Consider the following 19,202-nt stretch of genomic DNA (forward strand, 5'->3'; position numbering starts at 1 on the left):
GCGTGCACTTCCATGTTTAAATCTTAATTACTTTTTAAATGTGTTTTCATTCTTATGTTGATTATAGATCAGAATTCAGAGGACATCAGTGACATTTCTAGTAATTTCCCCCTACTGTTTTCCCTTTTCTTTCCTTTTCTTTTGGTACCAGGGATTGAACCCAGAGGAACTTAACCACTGAGCCACTTTCCCAGTCCTTTTTTTATATTTTGTTTAGAGACAGGGTCTCACTGAGTTGCTTAGGACCTCGCAAAGTTGCTGAGGCTGGCTTTGAACTCATGATCCTCCTGCCTCAGACTCCTGAGCTGCTGGGATTACAGGTGTGAGCCACAGTGCCCCACACTCTACTGGTTTTTCTGGGTTATTCTCTTTTGATGATGATAGAGTTTTAAACTTCAGTATTATCAAGCTTCGCAAAATGAAGGAACTTATTATAATGTTTCCAATCCAAAATGCTTTATTTTCAAAGATGCATTTTAAGAGATGACCACAAGGTGTGTAACAAGAAAACAGAATGGGCAAAGCGTTTATGGTCATTCAAAAGGGACCTTTAGGGTCAGCACACTGAAGAACAATTACTGTTTTTATTTTTTAAGTGTTTACTATATATTTTCTAAGGTGATCACTAAACATTAAGCTGATGGAACACTCTTTTTGTCGATTTCAGCATAGAAGTTCATAAAGTTCAAGAGTCTAAGTGACAGAATGGAAAACATATAACAATTTTTAGATTGGGATTTCTGGAATATCTGCACCTTAATTTCTCTCTCAATTTTAAGCTTGCCCAGGCATGAAATTTTATGTTTTAAAGTTTCTTTTAATCTATACATTGACCTGTATCCCCTTTTCTTCTTTATTATTTACCTGTTGAAGATCTGGAATGCTTGACTGGTAGCATTTTCCACTGTCTGCATTTCAGGACTTGACTGTTCACAGAGCAGGTGGGCTTGCTTTCTCTCCTGTTTGTCCTACAGTCTTGTAGTTGAAACCAGAGGCTCATAAATCATGTTTGAGCCTTTTTGTGACTCAGTTTCTTAATCTGAAAATGGGTACCCACGGATGAAAGTATTACGGCTCACTGTGATGTCTATACTTAATCACCACAGAGGAAGAAGGCAGTGAAGAAATAGCCATGGTCAGAATGCGATCAAGAACCCAGACCCTGCAACTGTCTGGTTTTTGTGTGGGTTCTGGCTGTGCTGCATGTGGGATGCATAATTCCAGATGGATCTCAAGCTTGGTGCCCTCATCTATGAAGGAAAAATGCCACTCACCTCATGAGATGGTGGTAAGGGTTAAATGGGGTGAGGCATTCAAACAAGATTTTTAAACTGTGAAGTGCCATAAAGTGTACAAATTAGTGACAGCATTAGTCATTAGCAGGAGCTTAAATACTTTCATAATGAAAAAATATTTTAATGTGTTGGAGAATCTATCTCTTGAGAAAGATTAGATGTGGCACTGACTGGAAGCAGGGAGATGATCTGTATGACTTAATGAATACTTGTGAAGGAATAAATGACATCCTCATCCCTGGAATCTTACAGCCTCATGGCTTGAGTTCTGTGAGCTGTAGGTATAAGGATGAGAAAGAACTTCCACTCTACACAAACATCACAGTACCATTTAAACAACTAACCCCGAAGACACTCATCAAAATGTCGAGTAATGATTTACAGCAGGTGGATTTTTAAAATGCTGATTTTTATTTACCTTTCAACCTGTGCAAATCCATTAACTATGGATTCTAATACTCTTTTTCAAAGTACTTTGCCAGGTCACTTCTCTTCTCCCACTCCACATCCTGTTTTCTCTGAGCCTCTCACATAAATTTACTTGAGGGCCATCCTGCCTACTCACCTACCCTGCACCTCTGACCTTCTCCTCAGTCACATCCTATGCCCGAGCCTTCCTTTCCTCTCTCCCTTGTCCACCAAACGTTCATCCTGCCTTTCATGTAGTTTCTGAAATATTATTTCAGGTACTTTTGACTACCTAGTAAAGAAGTTGTCATTTTTCTGTGCTCTCCAATGTGGCAGCCACTAGTTACTTGTGCTTATCTAAATGTATATTTCAACTAACTAAAAAACCAAGTGTTAAAATGTTAGTTTCTCAGCCTCATTGCAACATGTCAGGTGCTTGGTATCTACAAATGGCTACTCCATTGACAATGCAGAGAGTATAGAACATTTCCATCAGCACAGCGAGTGCTATCTGACAGTGCCGTTACAGAACCTCAACTCCTCCCTGTCTTCTCTACAGTGTTGGAAGACAATCTGTTGTAGTAGAAGAGAAACGAGCTTTGAAATTAGTTGTCCTTCAGATTTTGAACACTGGTCTTAAAAAGCAATGATAAGAAACTGTCTGTGCCCAGTACAAAGCCTTCCGAAAAGCAGGTGCTCAATTAATGGTGGCCCTGTTAACATACTACAGATTTCCTAAGTGACTCCAGAGTCTCCATGCTTTCCTATTAGCAGTGGGCACAAGTATCTGGAGGGGCAAATGGAACTCCCTTTTCTATGAGGTGGTTTAACATATTGAAAAGATCACGGGCTTTGGAACTATGGAGATACGTTCAAACTCTGCCTCTGCCAACTTATTAGCTGAGGACCTTGAGCAAGTTAATCTTTCTGATGCTCAGTTTCTCCATCTGTAATATGGGAAGAAAAATACCTGTATTGCACTGCATGAGGATGATTATAGGTAATGTATGTAAAATACTATATTTGGCACATGGTAGGCATTCAATAAATCTATTATACAAAGCAGGTACTATTAATTCACCTTACAGAGTGCCATGTATTCAGCAGTTATATGCTAAGAAAGCGATTGCTGTTGTTTGCAATGAAGGTCAGGCTAATAAATCTTTGGGAGAATGGTGTTTATGCATTTGTTTAAATGCTTCTTCCTAAATAGGGCTTTCTCTGGCATTCCTAGGATGCAGCTAAAGTTTTTCCGTGTGGTATTATCAATTCCACTTATAATAGTTCTCTTAAATTTATATGATATGGAGGAGAAAAAATTGAATGTTCACAATTCATCAGACAGGCTTTAATTTACCATTACTCAGTAGTTTTTACTACTATGGAGGCATTTATGGAGTAGTATGTTGGATTGGAACTGCAACGATTGGTATAAAGAACTGTCACCATCACTGTCACCCACAAAGGCTGCAGCTTAAAATTTTGCCTGGACAGCAAGTCTGAAATTTCTGCCATCAGAGCATAATTCAAAAATCACAACTCAGAGGTGAAAAAAAAAAAAAAAAAAAAAAAAAAAGACTCAAGCCCACCAGAGAATGAAAGTATGCATGAAACACTGAGGAGCTGGGGATGGAGAGGGTAAGTATTTTGCAAACTCAGACCCTTTTTAACATTTACGCTACCAGGAAAAATGCAAAGAAGAGAACTGAGTCCCTCTTGCTTCTAGTGCTTGGCACACGCCGAGGGACAGCACAATCCTAGAAGTTGTTTATCTGCTTGAATTATCTTATAACTTCAATTGCTAGAACACTGTGGGTGTTTCTAAACTATCTCTGGGGGAAGGGGTGGATAGTGGTGGATCACCGATTTAGTAGCCCGTCATTCCCCAGCAAACAACAACAGCAACACAATAAACAATAAACAAAAGAAAAAACAAAGACTGACCAAGTGACCAAATAAAGAGAGCTTTGAGTTCAATAACCAGGATGATCCTATGGCAAGGATTGTTATCATTGAACACAATTCCTTTATCTCTCAGAGACAATCAAACTTCAGCCAGAGGAGTGTAACCTTAAAACCTCATAACTCAACTTAACATAGTGTTAAAGTTTGGGGGGATATTTGTCAGTGCTGAGGCTGATATAATCAGTCTGAGGGACCCTAGAACAAAGAGCAGTGGGTGAAGAACATGTCACCTCCGTGCACATTCGTTTCCTTGATGAACAAGGGGCTATTAGCTGCAGAGAAGGCATTATCTAAGTGAAGAATGATGCCGATTGTTTTAGCTGCTTCTTCTGAAATTGTGGAGAACACAGGGTCCCAGTGAGTTAAGAAGCAGTTTTTGTTACTGTGGTATTGCAGCTTTCTTAAAATTTAAGTTTAATTTGGCAGAGTGTATAGACACATAGCTATTCTTCAACAGCAATCAGAAATCAGTTTGAGACATAGATCTAACCTCTGCTCTTACCTCATTAAATAAAAATGTTTGAAAATACTCCTGTATGACTTGAAACAATCTAATTGGATTAAGCTCTAGATTTTATGCAAAATTCAAGAAGGATAGACAGATATGGCCTTTTTACTAATAAGCTTCTTTAATCATTTGAGGAAGTAGATAATATATTCATTGAGCATGTGGCTGTTTGAAGGAGCCACTGTCACCTTTAAAATTTCTCAATAAATTATAAACCCTTTTTGGTGGGGTGGTACTGGGGATCGAACTCAGGAACTTGCACATGGTAAGCATGTGCTTTGCCACTGAGCTGAATTATAAACTTTAATTGTAAACCTTTATGTAAAATAATATTTCTAAACTCATCTTCCAAATAAAATTTTACTATTTAACCTACTCTCTTCACATTATATTTTAAATTAATCACTGTTGTTACTGAGTAGAAATGTGATCAATAATGCATTTTTAAAAACCACCTCATGATTTTACTTTTTTAAAAGTATATTTTTAAAAAATCTTATTTAAAAACATTCTGTCATTATTTTACCATTAAGCATGGTTTATTATATTAATACAACTTTAAAACACTGATAACATTTATACAAGAATAACAACATTGACTCTTCTCTGAATATAGGCTTTCTGGTTTTAGATGTAAGATTTTATTCTTATTTTTGCTGAACAGGCTTACTTTTATTATTTCTTTTTATATGCTCTCTGGACATGCTGGACTATGAACTGGTAATTTAAGTGAACATCTTAGAAATCCAGAAACTTTCATACAATAAACTTATTAAAATATATTTCCGAACCGAGATTCAGACAATAACATAAAGTACCTGCTTTTATAATTTAAAAAATTACCAGCATATTTCATTTTAAAAGGATAGTAAAAGTTTCTTAATCAAAAACTTCTCAGGTATTTTTTACCACATGAATTTACTGCAAACCTGCTGCATCTGCCAGACCAGTAAAACTGCCAGCCCACCTCAGTCAATATCTCACATCAAGATGCCACATTTTAAAAATCTTCCTGATCAGGTAAATATTATAGGATATATTCTTTTCTAGCTCTACAGATATAACTTTCATGGAGACATTTATGAGAGCTGAAAAGATTGAGGGAAAAATAAAACCCATACTGCTTTTTAGTTTTTTTTTAAAATTCTTTATTGGAATTTCAATAATTCATTTAGCAGAGTGTGCAAAAAATTTCATAGAAATCTTTCCTTAATTTTACCCTTTTGCCATATATTGAAAATCATATCCAGTATGCTCTTATATCATTTAGACTGCAAACATAATATGTTAGAATTATTATGAGTGATAACTTGGATAAGAGTTTAAAGAGCATTATAACTAAATCAGACGGAAGTCAATTTTTGCCTATCTTATAGAAGAAAAGTAAACTTAAAGTTGTGAAACTTTTTACCTAGGTCGTGACTTCTATAGGGATATATCAGGATCTCAACAATATCTGTACAGTGATTCATACTGTAACAGTCATAATTTCAATGTACAGTATATCACACTGTAACAACCATAAGTGAGCTACAAAATGTACTATAGTTACCTACCCAACCGCCAGAAGCTACTAAGTCACCACTTGTACAACTCCAGTTATTTCTTTTAACTAACTTCTTAAAAATACAAAAAGTAACCACAAAAAGTGAAACTTTAAAAAAGACTCTAAGAAGCCACAAAAATGCTAAAGGCAGGCCAGCTTCAGATACAAAATGTAAACCCATAGAAGTTTATAATTATCTGCCTTCACAAGTTAGTCCCTGCTTATTTTTGCTAGACCTATTTAGTGAAGAAACCCTACCTGCCTCACTGAACTGAAATTAATGTCCACTTTTCTAGCATTTGTTCTAAATTTCTTTATATCTGATAGGCAAAGTCATTATTCTTGAGTATACCTTTCTCTCTCAATTAGACATTTGAGAGAATGTTTGTAGAATTTCAAAATAGAATTTCTCAATATAGAATTTCTTCTATAGCCAAAAAATGTTTTCATAAGTGACTACATGTATTTCCTCTTAACACTGAATAAACATCTCTAAACAAATTAATATAACTAATTTGTTTAAATTAATTTACAATTTGAAAAATTATTTTACAGTTTGAAATTTTATCCATGGAACAAATATAAAAACAGTTTTTTAAAAAAAGTTATTCCTGTTTGGTTCCTTTTGTGTTTCATCCTAAACAAATAGGGAATTTTAATGAATCCAAATTTGGGGAAACACTTAAAATACAATGCTATCTAATCTAAATAAATTTGTTACTTTTGAAGGAGCAAATATGCAAAAGATTCCACATGAAGAGCACCTCTAAAGGTCCCTGTACTCCTTAGGAAAATTCAGAAAGATGCTAGACTTTATAGATGAAGATATTTATACATACAGAACAAGAAAATAGAGAAGACAGAAGCAAACTGCCTTAGTTTCAGCTTCAATGATAGAGAAAATAATTATTATTTATAATAAGATACTTAACGAAATTAGATGTAATTTCCTAGAGTGATCTCTTCAGTCCCCAAACTTTGAAGACTACCATCATGTCCCAGGAGACCCTGACACCTCCTTACAGCAACCAAAGTCAAACTTTTGCAAACAATTTCTTTTTTAAACTTTTATTAGTTGCAATTATTCAAGAAACTGGTCATTAAAATTTTCCTAATTTTAATACTAAAAGAAAGCACACAAAATCTTAAGCCAATTAGTAAATTTTATTTTTAAAAGAAGTATTCTAGAATGAATCTTCTCCCAGTAGCCAAGTAAAGACAGATCTCTAAGGAAGAAAGCTATAGTTCCAAGAGCTTTGTGAAAACACATATAAGTAATTTAAAATCAGTAATTAAAGAATGTATTTTTTGGTGACTCAAACCAGTTGAAATGGTAGTAACTAGCATAGGTATAATTAAAGGCCATTTTCTGCTTCTCTACTCAGAAAAGAATGTTCTGGAGTTTCTATGAGAATCCACAGTTTCATCTATCTAATGAAAAGTAATTTCTATCTCTATCTATCTAGCCCAGGAATTATCTGAGAAACCTGGCATAGATTAAGAAATCAGGGTAAAATAGTACAACCTAATTATACATAAATCTCAAAAGTGTTATATCAAATTATTGTTTTTTTAAAAAGTCTAAAAACTAGATTACTTCTATAAAGCTCTGTGTTTTGCTATTAAAGATTTCATTTGTAGGTTTGTTAAACTTTGTCATAAGATGCTCCTAAGACTATCAATACATTTAAAAATAAAGTAGCTAAAATTTCAATTTTATTTACACATTTGAAGGGAGAAGTACGTCATTCAATAAGAGTAAATTAATTTCCACATTTAAAAAATAATTAGCTCTTCAAGCGGGGGTGGGGGGAGAAAAACTAGATAAAATTACCAGTGTCCTACTTAATAATCATTGTACATTCTCACTTATTTCACCTTTGACTGAATTCTTTTTATTTTCTAATGCTATAGACATCTATGCCATTCTTCTCTAGCAACACCTCAATTAGCATAATAAATATTCTCTTTTGGAAAAGAGCAATATTTAATTTTATGGTTTTGAATTTATTCTAAAGTTCCCCAAATTGCTAAAATGGGACCCCAAGTTTTCACTACAATGTGATTTGAGCTTAAAGGCAATCTACCTTAATCCCTATGCAAGTTTTGGCGTCACCTAAAAAAAAAAAATTAAAAATTTAGGGATTATTGTCTAGTTTAACCTCTTTCTTGGCTTGCCAACTAAGGCCATATTAATAGCAATTTTTCATTGGTTCTTGCCTAAAGATTATTCCAAGGCAGAGGGTTACTTTTAGTGGTCTCCTAAAAGCAAATATAATTGCTACCTGTAGAAATTCATTCCACAGGCAACGCATGGAAGCTCACTGGAACACCAGTTCAGGATTGCCTTCAGCTATTTGCCATTTACCAGAACTTCATAAATGTCTAAAATTTGTCTCCTGTAGAGGAAATGCTACGATAATAAGTTATAAAAGTAGTAAAAATTAGTATGTTATAGGAGATGTAGTAGATATGATTAAATCTTAGAAATGCTATTCACATCCCTGTGTGACTGACAAGGAAAAAAATATCTGTAAATTTGGTTTAGAATTACACCCAGGCCCCTTATTTATCTATTTGGGAATATAAAACCCTCAAGATTATGATTTTGTTTTATTTGTCCTCTCACTAACTCCTATAGTAAGAATATACTGAAATGATGGTTATAAGAAAGTAATACCTTTGAAGTTTTTAAGGCATTAATAAAAGAACAGGAGTGTGTACGTGTATATGAACATGTACATATAAATAAATGCACAATTTTAATCATCGAATTAATTCCCTAGGCTTATATGTTGAGAATTTATATATATTGTAGTCTCTTCACTAAAATAAGAGAATATAGAAGAGCCCCAGAGTAGTATTATGTTTTACCACAAGAGGGGGCTAGAGAATTCTGATCTCTTCCAAGGTCTATAAAACCCTTTTAACTGCTACTTTATAGACATTCAATTACAACAGGCCATAATACATTAAGGCATTAAAATACACATATATCCCAACATATGCCAAAGCAAGTGCTGCACTAGCGTGTACGCCAGATGATCACCAATGCCAATGTCAAGTAAATAGGCATCTTCTAATGGAATATGTAAGATTTTACTCTGCAGTCCTCCCCTCCCCAAAAGACACTTGGTTAGGTGATCCCCTTGGAATGGAAAATATCAAGGAATGTGATAAAATACCCAAGGACTGGAGAGTATGACAGGGGCAGAGTAAGGTAAGGATTAAGAGAACTGAAATTTATGTAGTTTAGAAAAGTGAAGACTCTGGGGATAAATGCTCACAGTCTTTAATACCTCCTAAAGGTAACAATATAAATGAATTAGGGGAATTATTCAGTCTCAGAAGATGGTATAGAAAAGAGCAATGGCCTGAAACTAAGGAAGGAAAAGTTTAGGTTGGACATGAAGAATAAATTAGTAATAATAGTTGGGCGGGAAAGATGTCCTGCAAAGGAAGAATCCAAAGTATAATCACTATACTCGATAATTAATTAAATGAGATATTAGTAAGAATGATGTGAATTCATTAGAAGAGCTAGATTAGATAACTCAAGTAATTTTTTTCCTAAGCTCTGACAATCTCTAGGTCTCACTGTGTTCTTGGGCATTCACAAATGTCTTTCAATGATGATAATGATCATTTATAGAGAGGAGAGTTCATGATCCCAGTTAACCCTATGTTTTATTAATAAAATAAAATCTAAGGTATTATTGTGAAATAACATAATTATAAAAAGTATGCCTACTTTTCACAGTGTTCCATGAAAATATTCTATACCATATGAGTATATTTTAGCAATTTATAAAAAGGTATTTGCTAATTGAATAAAATGCTTCTGTAAGTGAAAACTTTCCATGAAGGAACAATCTCTCTATAAATCCCAATCTTTTACAAGCCAGAGAATCCATTCTGCATAATCTTTCTTTCCTGATAGACTAGTGTGTCTGGGTTCAAGCTTCTTAGTGTTCAACATAAAAAGGCTGTTCTCAAAGTCAGAAAGGCAGTCTAGAGCAGGAGTGTAATATAGCCTGTGAATTCAACAATCTTTCCTCAGTAGACCATAATATTCTAGCCTACTAGACACTTCAGCATTATTTTAAACAGCATTATTACTTAAAAAATCAGAGTTCTATGTTAGGCTAAAAAAAATTTATGGCTAGTAGAGAAACAAAGTCTACCAGAGTGTGAAGAATTGAATATGTGCATTAAGTATGTGTATGTATATACTTGGCCCAAAAGAGTTATTTTATATTTAAACAAAATTCTTTCGAATTTAAATGGATATTAGACTTTGAGGTAAAAATGGTCAATGTCTTTGGAACTTCTGGAAGGACAGTCTAGTGGTTAAAAATCACACAGAGGGGCTGGGGTTGTAGCTCAGTGGTAGAACACTTGCCTCGCATGTGTGAGTCACTGGGTTCAATTCTTAGCACATATATAAATAGATAAAAATAAAGGTTCATTGACAACTAAAAAAATATTTTTTAAAAAATCACACAGAGAATCAGAACACTAGAACTTTAGATACAACTGCCCTAGGTAAAATATCCAACCTTGGGGAGATTGACTATTCAAAGCAAATGCCATATTTATTGTAATACAACTATAGAATTGAAGAACAGATTAAGCATGCTGTTTAAGACTTTCTGATCAACAGCATGCAAAGACATATTATCCCTCCCCCTCTGACTGACATGTATCAATCAGTGTATATATTACATTATTAACTGAAACACTGCATATCATTTTGCCACCAATGAGATGACCACACTGACATTTTCAGTAATCATATACAAGAACACATCACCATTAAACTTGTTGACTAGTTCAGAATTTGGAGAGAAACAAAGAATACTCAAGGCATTATGTAAAAGCTTAATCTCATTGACCAAGTCACTCATTTAAAAATCAACTATTTGTACTTAAAAGCTGCCACTCTTATTTCACCACTAATTATAGTGGAAGCTCAATAAATGTTTGACCTTTCAAAAAAAATGGACCTCTACTCATACTCCCAGTCTGGAAAAGACTTCCAAAAACACTTTGGCCAGAAGCCAGGTCAAATATTACTTTAACTTTCTTCCAAACTTCTGCAAGTCCAACCAATTGGTCTTTTCTGCAAACTATTCCCAAACATCAGCTCTTGATTATGCATCATATACTTTGTTATGGGAGTGTCTAAATCTTCTCTCTTCAGCTAAATTATTTGCTAAGGAAAGGAATCACATCTTCCCTTTGGTGCCTCCACACAGCAGCTAAACTTGTGATTGAATAAGGGCATTCATTATAGATCATCAATAACTAACTCTTCATCTGCAGTATATTAAAATCTATAACATGGACAAAAAGTCCAAAAAAGATAATTAATTTGTTCTATGTTAAATCAATTCAGGGACTTATTATATATCATTCATAATTAAAATTGTTAGGCTTTTTATATTCTTTATAAAATGTGCTTTTCCCAAGTCATCCTGGGAAAAGGATAAGAACATAGATAGGCAAGACAGACACATACACACACACATCCGAAGAACTTGACTGAAACTTGCAAGAAATAGCATAAGACCCAGAATCAGGTCTCTCGCAAAGCCATTTGGGTGTCACACTTGAAAGTATGCTGAGATGATGCAGGTGAGGGAGCAGACGCATCGTGAGATGGGAAAGGCCATTCCCACCTACGAGGTGGTACTGGGCGCAGTACTGGCTCTGTCACTGGCTGACTATAGGACTAAGACACTTATCATCTTTAAAATCAGGTTTCCTTTTGGTAAAACAGAGACAAGATTAAGTGATTGCCAAATCTCTTCCAGCTCTAAAATTTATGATTCTTATGCAGAAACTTGGGTTAAACTCGCAAGAAGTTTGTTTTAGTGAAAGAAGCATTGTGGAAGATGGCCAGCAATCAACACATGTGAGAGCACTTTACTGGGCACTGGACAGAAGGTTAGAATTTAAATTCATACCCACAGCTGAATATGCTGGGCTAAAGAATGAAAAATGGATCATTCATAGACAGATAATTGTTATTGTTTTTTAATTCTTCACAAAACATGTATAATCCTTGGCAATCATTTGTTTAAGTTATATAAATTACTGTCAACTTTGAAACCCAGTTTGTCATCTTCATCTGTGATTTATGCCAGACTATATAAACGACATGATGTCTTAGATCTAATAAGACATTTGTCTTCATGAAGGAGGCCACTGCAAGCCTGAGTGACAGTTTACTTACCCTTATCACAGTTAACTCAACACTGAGTCCTTAATTTCTCCCAGTGGTCTGAAATCTGATGGACTCACCTGAAGCCAACAAAACCTTGTTCAGAAATCCACTGTGCTCATTCAAGGGGGTCTTTTATTGTAGAATTTTGCTCTTAGGCCCCCAAACTCAGTCTTGGAAATAAGTTTTATGCTCCTCCACAATGTAACCTTTAAACACACATATATAACTTGCATTAGTGTTGACAGGAGTCATGTGCCTTTATTAAAGAGAATATATATCTTCTAGCTAACAACAAAGATGAAAGCAATTGTCTGAAGAATAAAGGGAAAATGAGATAAATGCTTGTTTGAATGTATGCATGCATGCATGTGTATTTACAGTTATATACAGAGAAAGACTATCTTAAGCCATTTTCATTATCTTCATATTATAGAAAAAGGAACTAAAAGCTCTAAATATGTTCAGATAGTTTATAGAATTTTTTAATCCACATAAAGAAAATATTATTGATTCCCATCCATGAGAAAGAAGAAAATGGCTTACTGTTTTTAGGACATTCTTTTTTTCTACTAGAGTTCCACGGGTACTTGGGTACTAGGTATTATTGGTACTAGGTATCAATGACTGAACCTGCCAAGTAAAATAGCTCTAAAACAGACACATTTTCTTCCAAAGTTGTCAGCAGGATTTCACCTAAGATTTATCCTGATCAATGAGGTCATTTACCTCTAATCCCTGCATCATTAATTCACATACCTCAGTAAACATTGTAAAGTGCAGTTTATTTACTCCTTGAAACAATATAATTTATACACTAAAATCAGGGCTTATTTGCTCACAATTGGGGATCTCAAACTGGCTTATGAGCAAACATTTTTTATATTCACTGAATATAAATTCTATCAGGGGTGCTATCACAGATTTAGATTGCAAACCTAGCTTATTAAAGTGAAGTTCTAAGGATATGATTTCAATTCATCAGAAGGAAACCTTTTAAATAATTAGAGCTTGTTTTAAATACCTAATAATATGACCTTGAAAAAGCTCATAAAAATGAATACATCTACAACTTTAATTGTAGATTTCAACATAATCTTCTTAGCAGATTAAAGAAAATCTGAAAGATCCAAAGAATACTATTTATGAATTCAAAAATAGTTAAGACTCTATTGAGTAACTACTTTAGGAGAGTATATAGCACTTAAACATAAAAATGGTCATACTAAGCCACAAAGAAAGTCTCAACAAAGTCCAGAGAATCAAAATAACAGGCTACAATCTTAGATTATAATGTAGTAAAATTAGAAGCCAGTAATAAAAAGGCAGGTTTACAAATTCCTAGAAACTGCAACAAAACAAATCAAAATAAAAACCAGAACAAGCACATCCCAAATACTTCTAAACAACACATAGTTTTAAAAGGATTTCACAAAGGAAATTACAACATGCTTATAATGAAATTGTGAATTATAACGACAGCAGTACATATCAAATTTCGTGGGATACTGGTCAAGTGGTAATTAGAGGATAATTTTTAGGTCTGGATACATGTATTTTAGAAATCAACCTTATATTCAATGGAGAAAACCAATGAGAGTGAGCTAGAGAGCTCAGAAGAGGGGAGCTATGGAACTGACATTAGCTAAGCAGTCTTGCAAGGGCAGCAGCTTTGGAATCTGTTGGGATCCCAGTCCTTCATGTGGATTACATGTGTCATCTGTGGCCAGGTCACTTAATCTCTCTAAGTCCAGTTTCTTGAACCGCAAAATGGGAATAACAGTATCTTCCTCTCTGAGTGGGTTTGAGAATTAGTTGAGATAGTGCACAAGAAGCACCTTGAGCATCCCTTCCAACTCCCAGATTCCATGATTCTGACTTTGGCACAAAAAACACAAACCTGAATTCCCACCACAAAAATCTAGCCAATAAATTAAACCTTCATTTTCATTGCATCATACTAAGAAAGCTTTGTTTAAAATGCATTCGAATCTAATGTTTTCTTCCCATTATTAAAAAAAAAACCCACAATGATCAACAAAAGCAGATGTATTGTTATTGATAATCTTTTCTTTTTGCAGTGCTAGGGATCAAATCCAGAGAACCAGGCAGTTTAGGCAATGGACAACCACTGAGATATATCCCCAACCCTGTTATTCATAATTTGACTTATATTTTAGAACTAAAATGAAAGAGGAAAAAGATTGATAAGACTAACACTGTAAAACAACAGAACTATTTCCAGAATATTCCATATACTGCACCTTTCTATATTACCTATAATATTCTAAATACTACACCTTTCTATAATGTACCTCTCAGATAAGACGGGGAGTTGAAAATGGCCACTATTAGTACTGTAACAAATTTGCAACTTCTCTCAAGTCAACAAATGTACAACAAATTTATCAACAAGTTCTTGCTATTCATTATTACTATTATTCAAATATAGTTATCGATCTTTACTTTCCAATATGTTTTTTATTTTACTGGAGAATAAAAATCTTTTTAACTTTCAACATCCTGATGTAAAAATATGTCCTAAATACATTCTTATTTCCTTCTTGATAGATCTGTTCAATATACATTCACTTCCTTCTCTTTAAGTAGAATCCAATATACATAATAAATAATATCTGATTACAGATTAGAGGTTTCTTCTAATATAAATTTTAGAAGAATTTTTCTTCTAAAAAATTTTATTTTTTCTCTTTCTTCCAGAAGGAGTCACTATACTCTGTTTATAGAAAATCACTTTCCTCAATCCACCTTTAAAGAAGCATATATATATAGGGATTCTTCATTATGCTAATAAAATAACTCTATTGACACATTGAAATCCATTGTAAAGTTTGGACACTGAAAGCAATCAGATCTTGGGCATAATCCCCTGACTTTGAACAGTTATTGTATTCTGTGCTTCCTACCAAACATTTTTTCTTCCATTGACAGAAACTATGCTTTTAGTTTGGAAATCCAAATGTCACTACTTATTAGCATGTTTCCACTCCTGACCATGGTGTTGTGCCCTCTTGGGTGTCTCTTGGGCTGTGGGCATTTGCAAAGGAAAAGTAGAAGGAATTATGATTAGGTAGCAACATGCTCTCATTTTTATGCATGGTTTAGCCTGTAACTTTGATTTTCATTTTTTGCTGTGCACCTGGCCAGGATTCTGTATTCTTCTTGATCTCTTTGTAGTTTTCACAAAGGCATGACTCAAAAACACGACATGCACTGTGGTTATTGCTTCTCATTACTTAAGTTATGGGCAGATGGGTCCAACTGTGAGTCCTTTGATAATTGTGATTTTAGGAAACTGTTCTGGCTGGAGGTGGAAGACAACAAAATTGAAACATTTTAACATTTTCTAATAAAGGTAAAATTCCGAAAGCCTGAAATAACTGTCACTATAGAGCAAATTAAGGGAAAATAGATTTTCTCCTTAAAGAACTGCCTTAGCTATCTCCCCAGCAAATGGAGGCAGTGACTTTATATTTGTTCAATTGTCTGCTCTCTACAATGAGACTGTGAGACCCATAAGGACAGGCACTGTATCCACTTTTTTCACTGCATAATTCACTTATAGCTTACACAGTAACTTGGCATTATCTTGGAATATCTAAAAAAGTATTGCTAAAATAGTAAATACACAGCATATCAAGTGCTACAATTTTCTGTAATGGTAAATTTAAATAAATAAGATATAAAGTTTCCTCAAAGTTTTAACATTTTTATGGTCCTCTTTTTAATTTCACAGGAAATGTACATATCTTCAGTTTTCAGAGGAGGGAAACAAACATTTATTGTGCCTTTTATGCATCAAGCATCTAGGCACTGTATTAGATTCAGTGTTTTGCAGAAACTCAAACATCATCTCACAGTCAAATTTTTAACATGTAAATAGATTTACTCCTATCTCTACCATTGTCTATATAACTTTCAAAAATTTTTAACTTTCATGCGCAGAACTAAAGGCAAAAATTGATTAAGTAAGAATTTATTATTACTCATTTTTATGCATGATTTAGCCTGTAACTTTGTACATTTAACCCTCCCTTATGAGAAACTTTTATGGAACAATGTTTTCTATTTTGGAATTTTCCAGATACAAGGTTTACCTTTTTCAATACCTTTTTGTTTTGTGTCCCTCATCCCTCAACCCAGGGGATGGAATCTAGGGCTTCATGCATGCTAGGCAAGTGCTCTATCATCAACACAAACTTTTAAAATTTTCAGTTCTTTTTAATAAAAATATCTAAACATAGCATCTGCATCTATATAGTCTTAGCACAAATATCTAGAACGTAAATCTATCTTTTTGGATAATGTGGATAATGTAGAGTGGTTAAGAAAAGAACTTCCAGAACTAAACTACTAGGTACAAAGTCTAGCACTACTACTTAGCTAACTAAGTGATCTTAGCTAACTTTCCTTATCTGGAAAATGAGAAAAATCCTAATATCTAATTCCTGGGGCTGTTCCAAGAATTGAAATGACGTACAAAAAGTACTCAAATCATAGGTGCAAGACACATAATAAATGCTCAGTAAAGCTAGCTTTGAAAGTCTTAATTTATTCAGGTCCTGAGCTCTTAGGGGAGAGTTCTGGCCATTTCTCTCTACAATACAAAGTAGCCCCATATTGCCATATTTTAAAATTCCTATATAAGCTTTTATAAAAAATTTTTTAGATGTTGATGGATGTTTATTGTATTCATTTATTTGTATGTGGTGCTGAGACTCGAACCCAGTGCCTCACACATGCTAGGCAGGTGCTCAACCACTGAGCCACAACCCCAACCCCCCTATATGTTTTACTTGAATATTTTTTCTATGTGATTTTTAAATTATTTTCCTGATTTTAACCTCAATTTCCTTTGTTAATTGGTGCCTTTACAATACTCCCTCTTCTAATTTGAAGCTTTATTCTACGGTGTGCTGGGAAACCAAACCAGGGTGATGGTTAGAAATTTGTAAGAGAATTCCCCCAGTGAAGGCCTTAGGGGCTTTCCCATGAATAAGATGCATAAATGTTAAATGGAACTCGGTGGCATCTAATTCCGCTTAGAGGTCTTTCTGGCTTACTTATTGTGTTCTCACCTGTGTTTGGGAACATTGGAAATACCAAATAAGTGACTGATGGATTAATGAAGCACTATTGTTCTAATTCTGTCAAGCATCAGATTAATCAAAACCAAAGAAGGGTTGGTTTCTTCATGTTTTGCACTGTTAATTTTCTACAATTATTAATCAGCTTCTTAGGTAATTATTAAGCTTGCAATTCAAACAATGTTTTTAGTGTAATTCTTGGACCAATACAGATCTTACATTACAAGGCCCAATTTTTTAAAAAATATGTTTAATTGTAGAAGGACACAATATCTTTAAATTATTTATATGTGGTGCTGAGAATTGAACCCAGTGCCTCACACCTGCTAGGCAAGCGCTCTACCACTGAGCCACAACCCCAGCCCCACAAGGCCCAATTTTTAACACATGGGGATTATTAATTTTGCTAGTATATAAAACTCAAGCAAAATGTTTTATGTGATTCAATCCATAGTTCTCATGTGGAGGTTATCAATTCACTGAAAAAGAAAATATGACTCTTCAAAAGGACTAAACGCAATAGGAATTAATGGATAAAGTAAAAAGAGAGAAGAAATAGAGATGATAAATTTATAAAATTTGGGAGAAAAAGAAATGGATAGATTACAGATTAACAAAGAAAATAACAATAAGGAATAATTTACCAACTTTGTTTCCTATCTCTAAAAGAATCCTAAGTTTCTAATTTAAAATTCAGTTTAGTAGCAACTTTACCTTTTCCCCCACCCGAAAGGCACAAGAGGGATTCTAATAAGAAAACCACACAAAGCCATGATGATCAAACCTTCTGCTCAAGTGGCCAGATGCCAGAAGAGGCACAGCCATCTCCCACCCTTGGGAAATCTGAGCCTGAGCCAGATATTGGCAACTACCAGGCCAAAATCTGTATATTCATATATCTTTTAAAAAAAAAAGCATGCCTATTTTGCATTTCACTGTTACATACTATTGTATTTTTAAATTTAAAAAATGTTTATTACAGTTGAACTCCTCCCGTTCCCAAATACTCAAGTAAAATTGATGCTCCCAGAAGATTTGCATTATAGTTTTTGTGACTTTCCCTTCCCCTTGAACAACACTACTATGGTCAGGGGCATGGGAACACAGGTGAAATGAGACCCTATATTATAATGGACTCAAGATTCTCAAATGATCCACAATAAATTAATAATCAAATTATCATTAAATGAAAGCTCCATTCTCATGCACCTTAATGAAGCTAAGAACTCCAAAAGAATGGTAAACTGGGCCCTGCAATCTTAAAATGCCCTCGTAGCTTTTGAGCTACCATTATTATAAAAAGATCAATAATGATGTCTTCCTGCTCCAATATGGAATTAGTGTTTCCCTAAATACATTAACTTCAGGAGTATTGAATTACCCAGGAGGATCAGCACCACAATGAAACAAATAGTTGTTCTTTGCAAATCAGTGATTACCAATACAGAGAACCCACTGAAGGCTGCTGAATACAAAATGACATAAAACAAAGACCGCAGGACAAAAGGTAAGCAAGTCTGGTCACCCCAAATCCAGAAAGATGAAACTCACCCTCATCCTGATAATCTGAAGAAAAGGGTGCATCTGATGTGAGAGACAGGCCATGAGTCCCACTGTGATTATCATCAGAGCTGTCCTGTCCAAGGTCTCCTGAGGGACAAAAAAGAAAACAAGGTCATCCTTTGGACATCTTTATAAAGGTGTCTGCAGATCTTTCCTGGTACTTACAAAAATGTTGCATCTATTTTGATGAACATGGCCACTCTCCACTAACATATGAGAAATAGATAAATAAGTTCAAAAACCATCTTACCTGGAGGGGAAATTTTCCACTCAAGTAATTCTCTCAATAGAACTAAGGAACTGTTAGCTTAAAGTGGGAAGACCTCTTGCCACCAGAGAGAATTTCTCCATCACACTTAAAATGAAAACAGAGCTGTCTAAATTTGTATACTTATATACCCTGCCTCCATTAATCAGAACATTTACCTGATTGCCCTTTTCTCTATTTTCAAATGAAATAGAAGTAATGACATAAAGGGTTAATCTCTATATATAATGTAGCAAGGTCAATATTCTTTCCTTCTCTGAAAAAATAAGAGATCTAAGTAAGCTTAGAGAGAGCCTAGACTTCGCTGGATTCTAT

General features: G+C 34.4%; 1 protein-coding gene across 7 annotated transcripts in view; it reads right to left on the reverse strand.

The window, feature by feature from the left end:
- SKAP1 (src kinase associated phosphoprotein 1) overlaps positions 1-19,202 on the reverse strand; it is a 294,350-nt gene that overhangs the window by 174,056 nt on the left and 101,092 nt on the right. For all 7 annotated transcript variants that reach the window (XM_079134745.1, XM_079134741.1, XM_079134742.1 and 4 more), the window contains one exon: positions 18,608-18,706. In XM_079134745.1, coding sequence (XP_078990871.1) covers positions 18,608-18,706 — 99 coding nt within the window. The remainder of the gene's footprint in view (positions 1-18,607; positions 18,707-19,202) is intronic.

This window comes from Sciurus vulgaris (assembly GCF_902686455.1).
Source record: "Sciurus vulgaris genome assembly, chromosome: 3".
Taxonomy (NCBI): domain Eukaryota; kingdom Metazoa; phylum Chordata; class Mammalia; order Rodentia; family Sciuridae; genus Sciurus; species Sciurus vulgaris.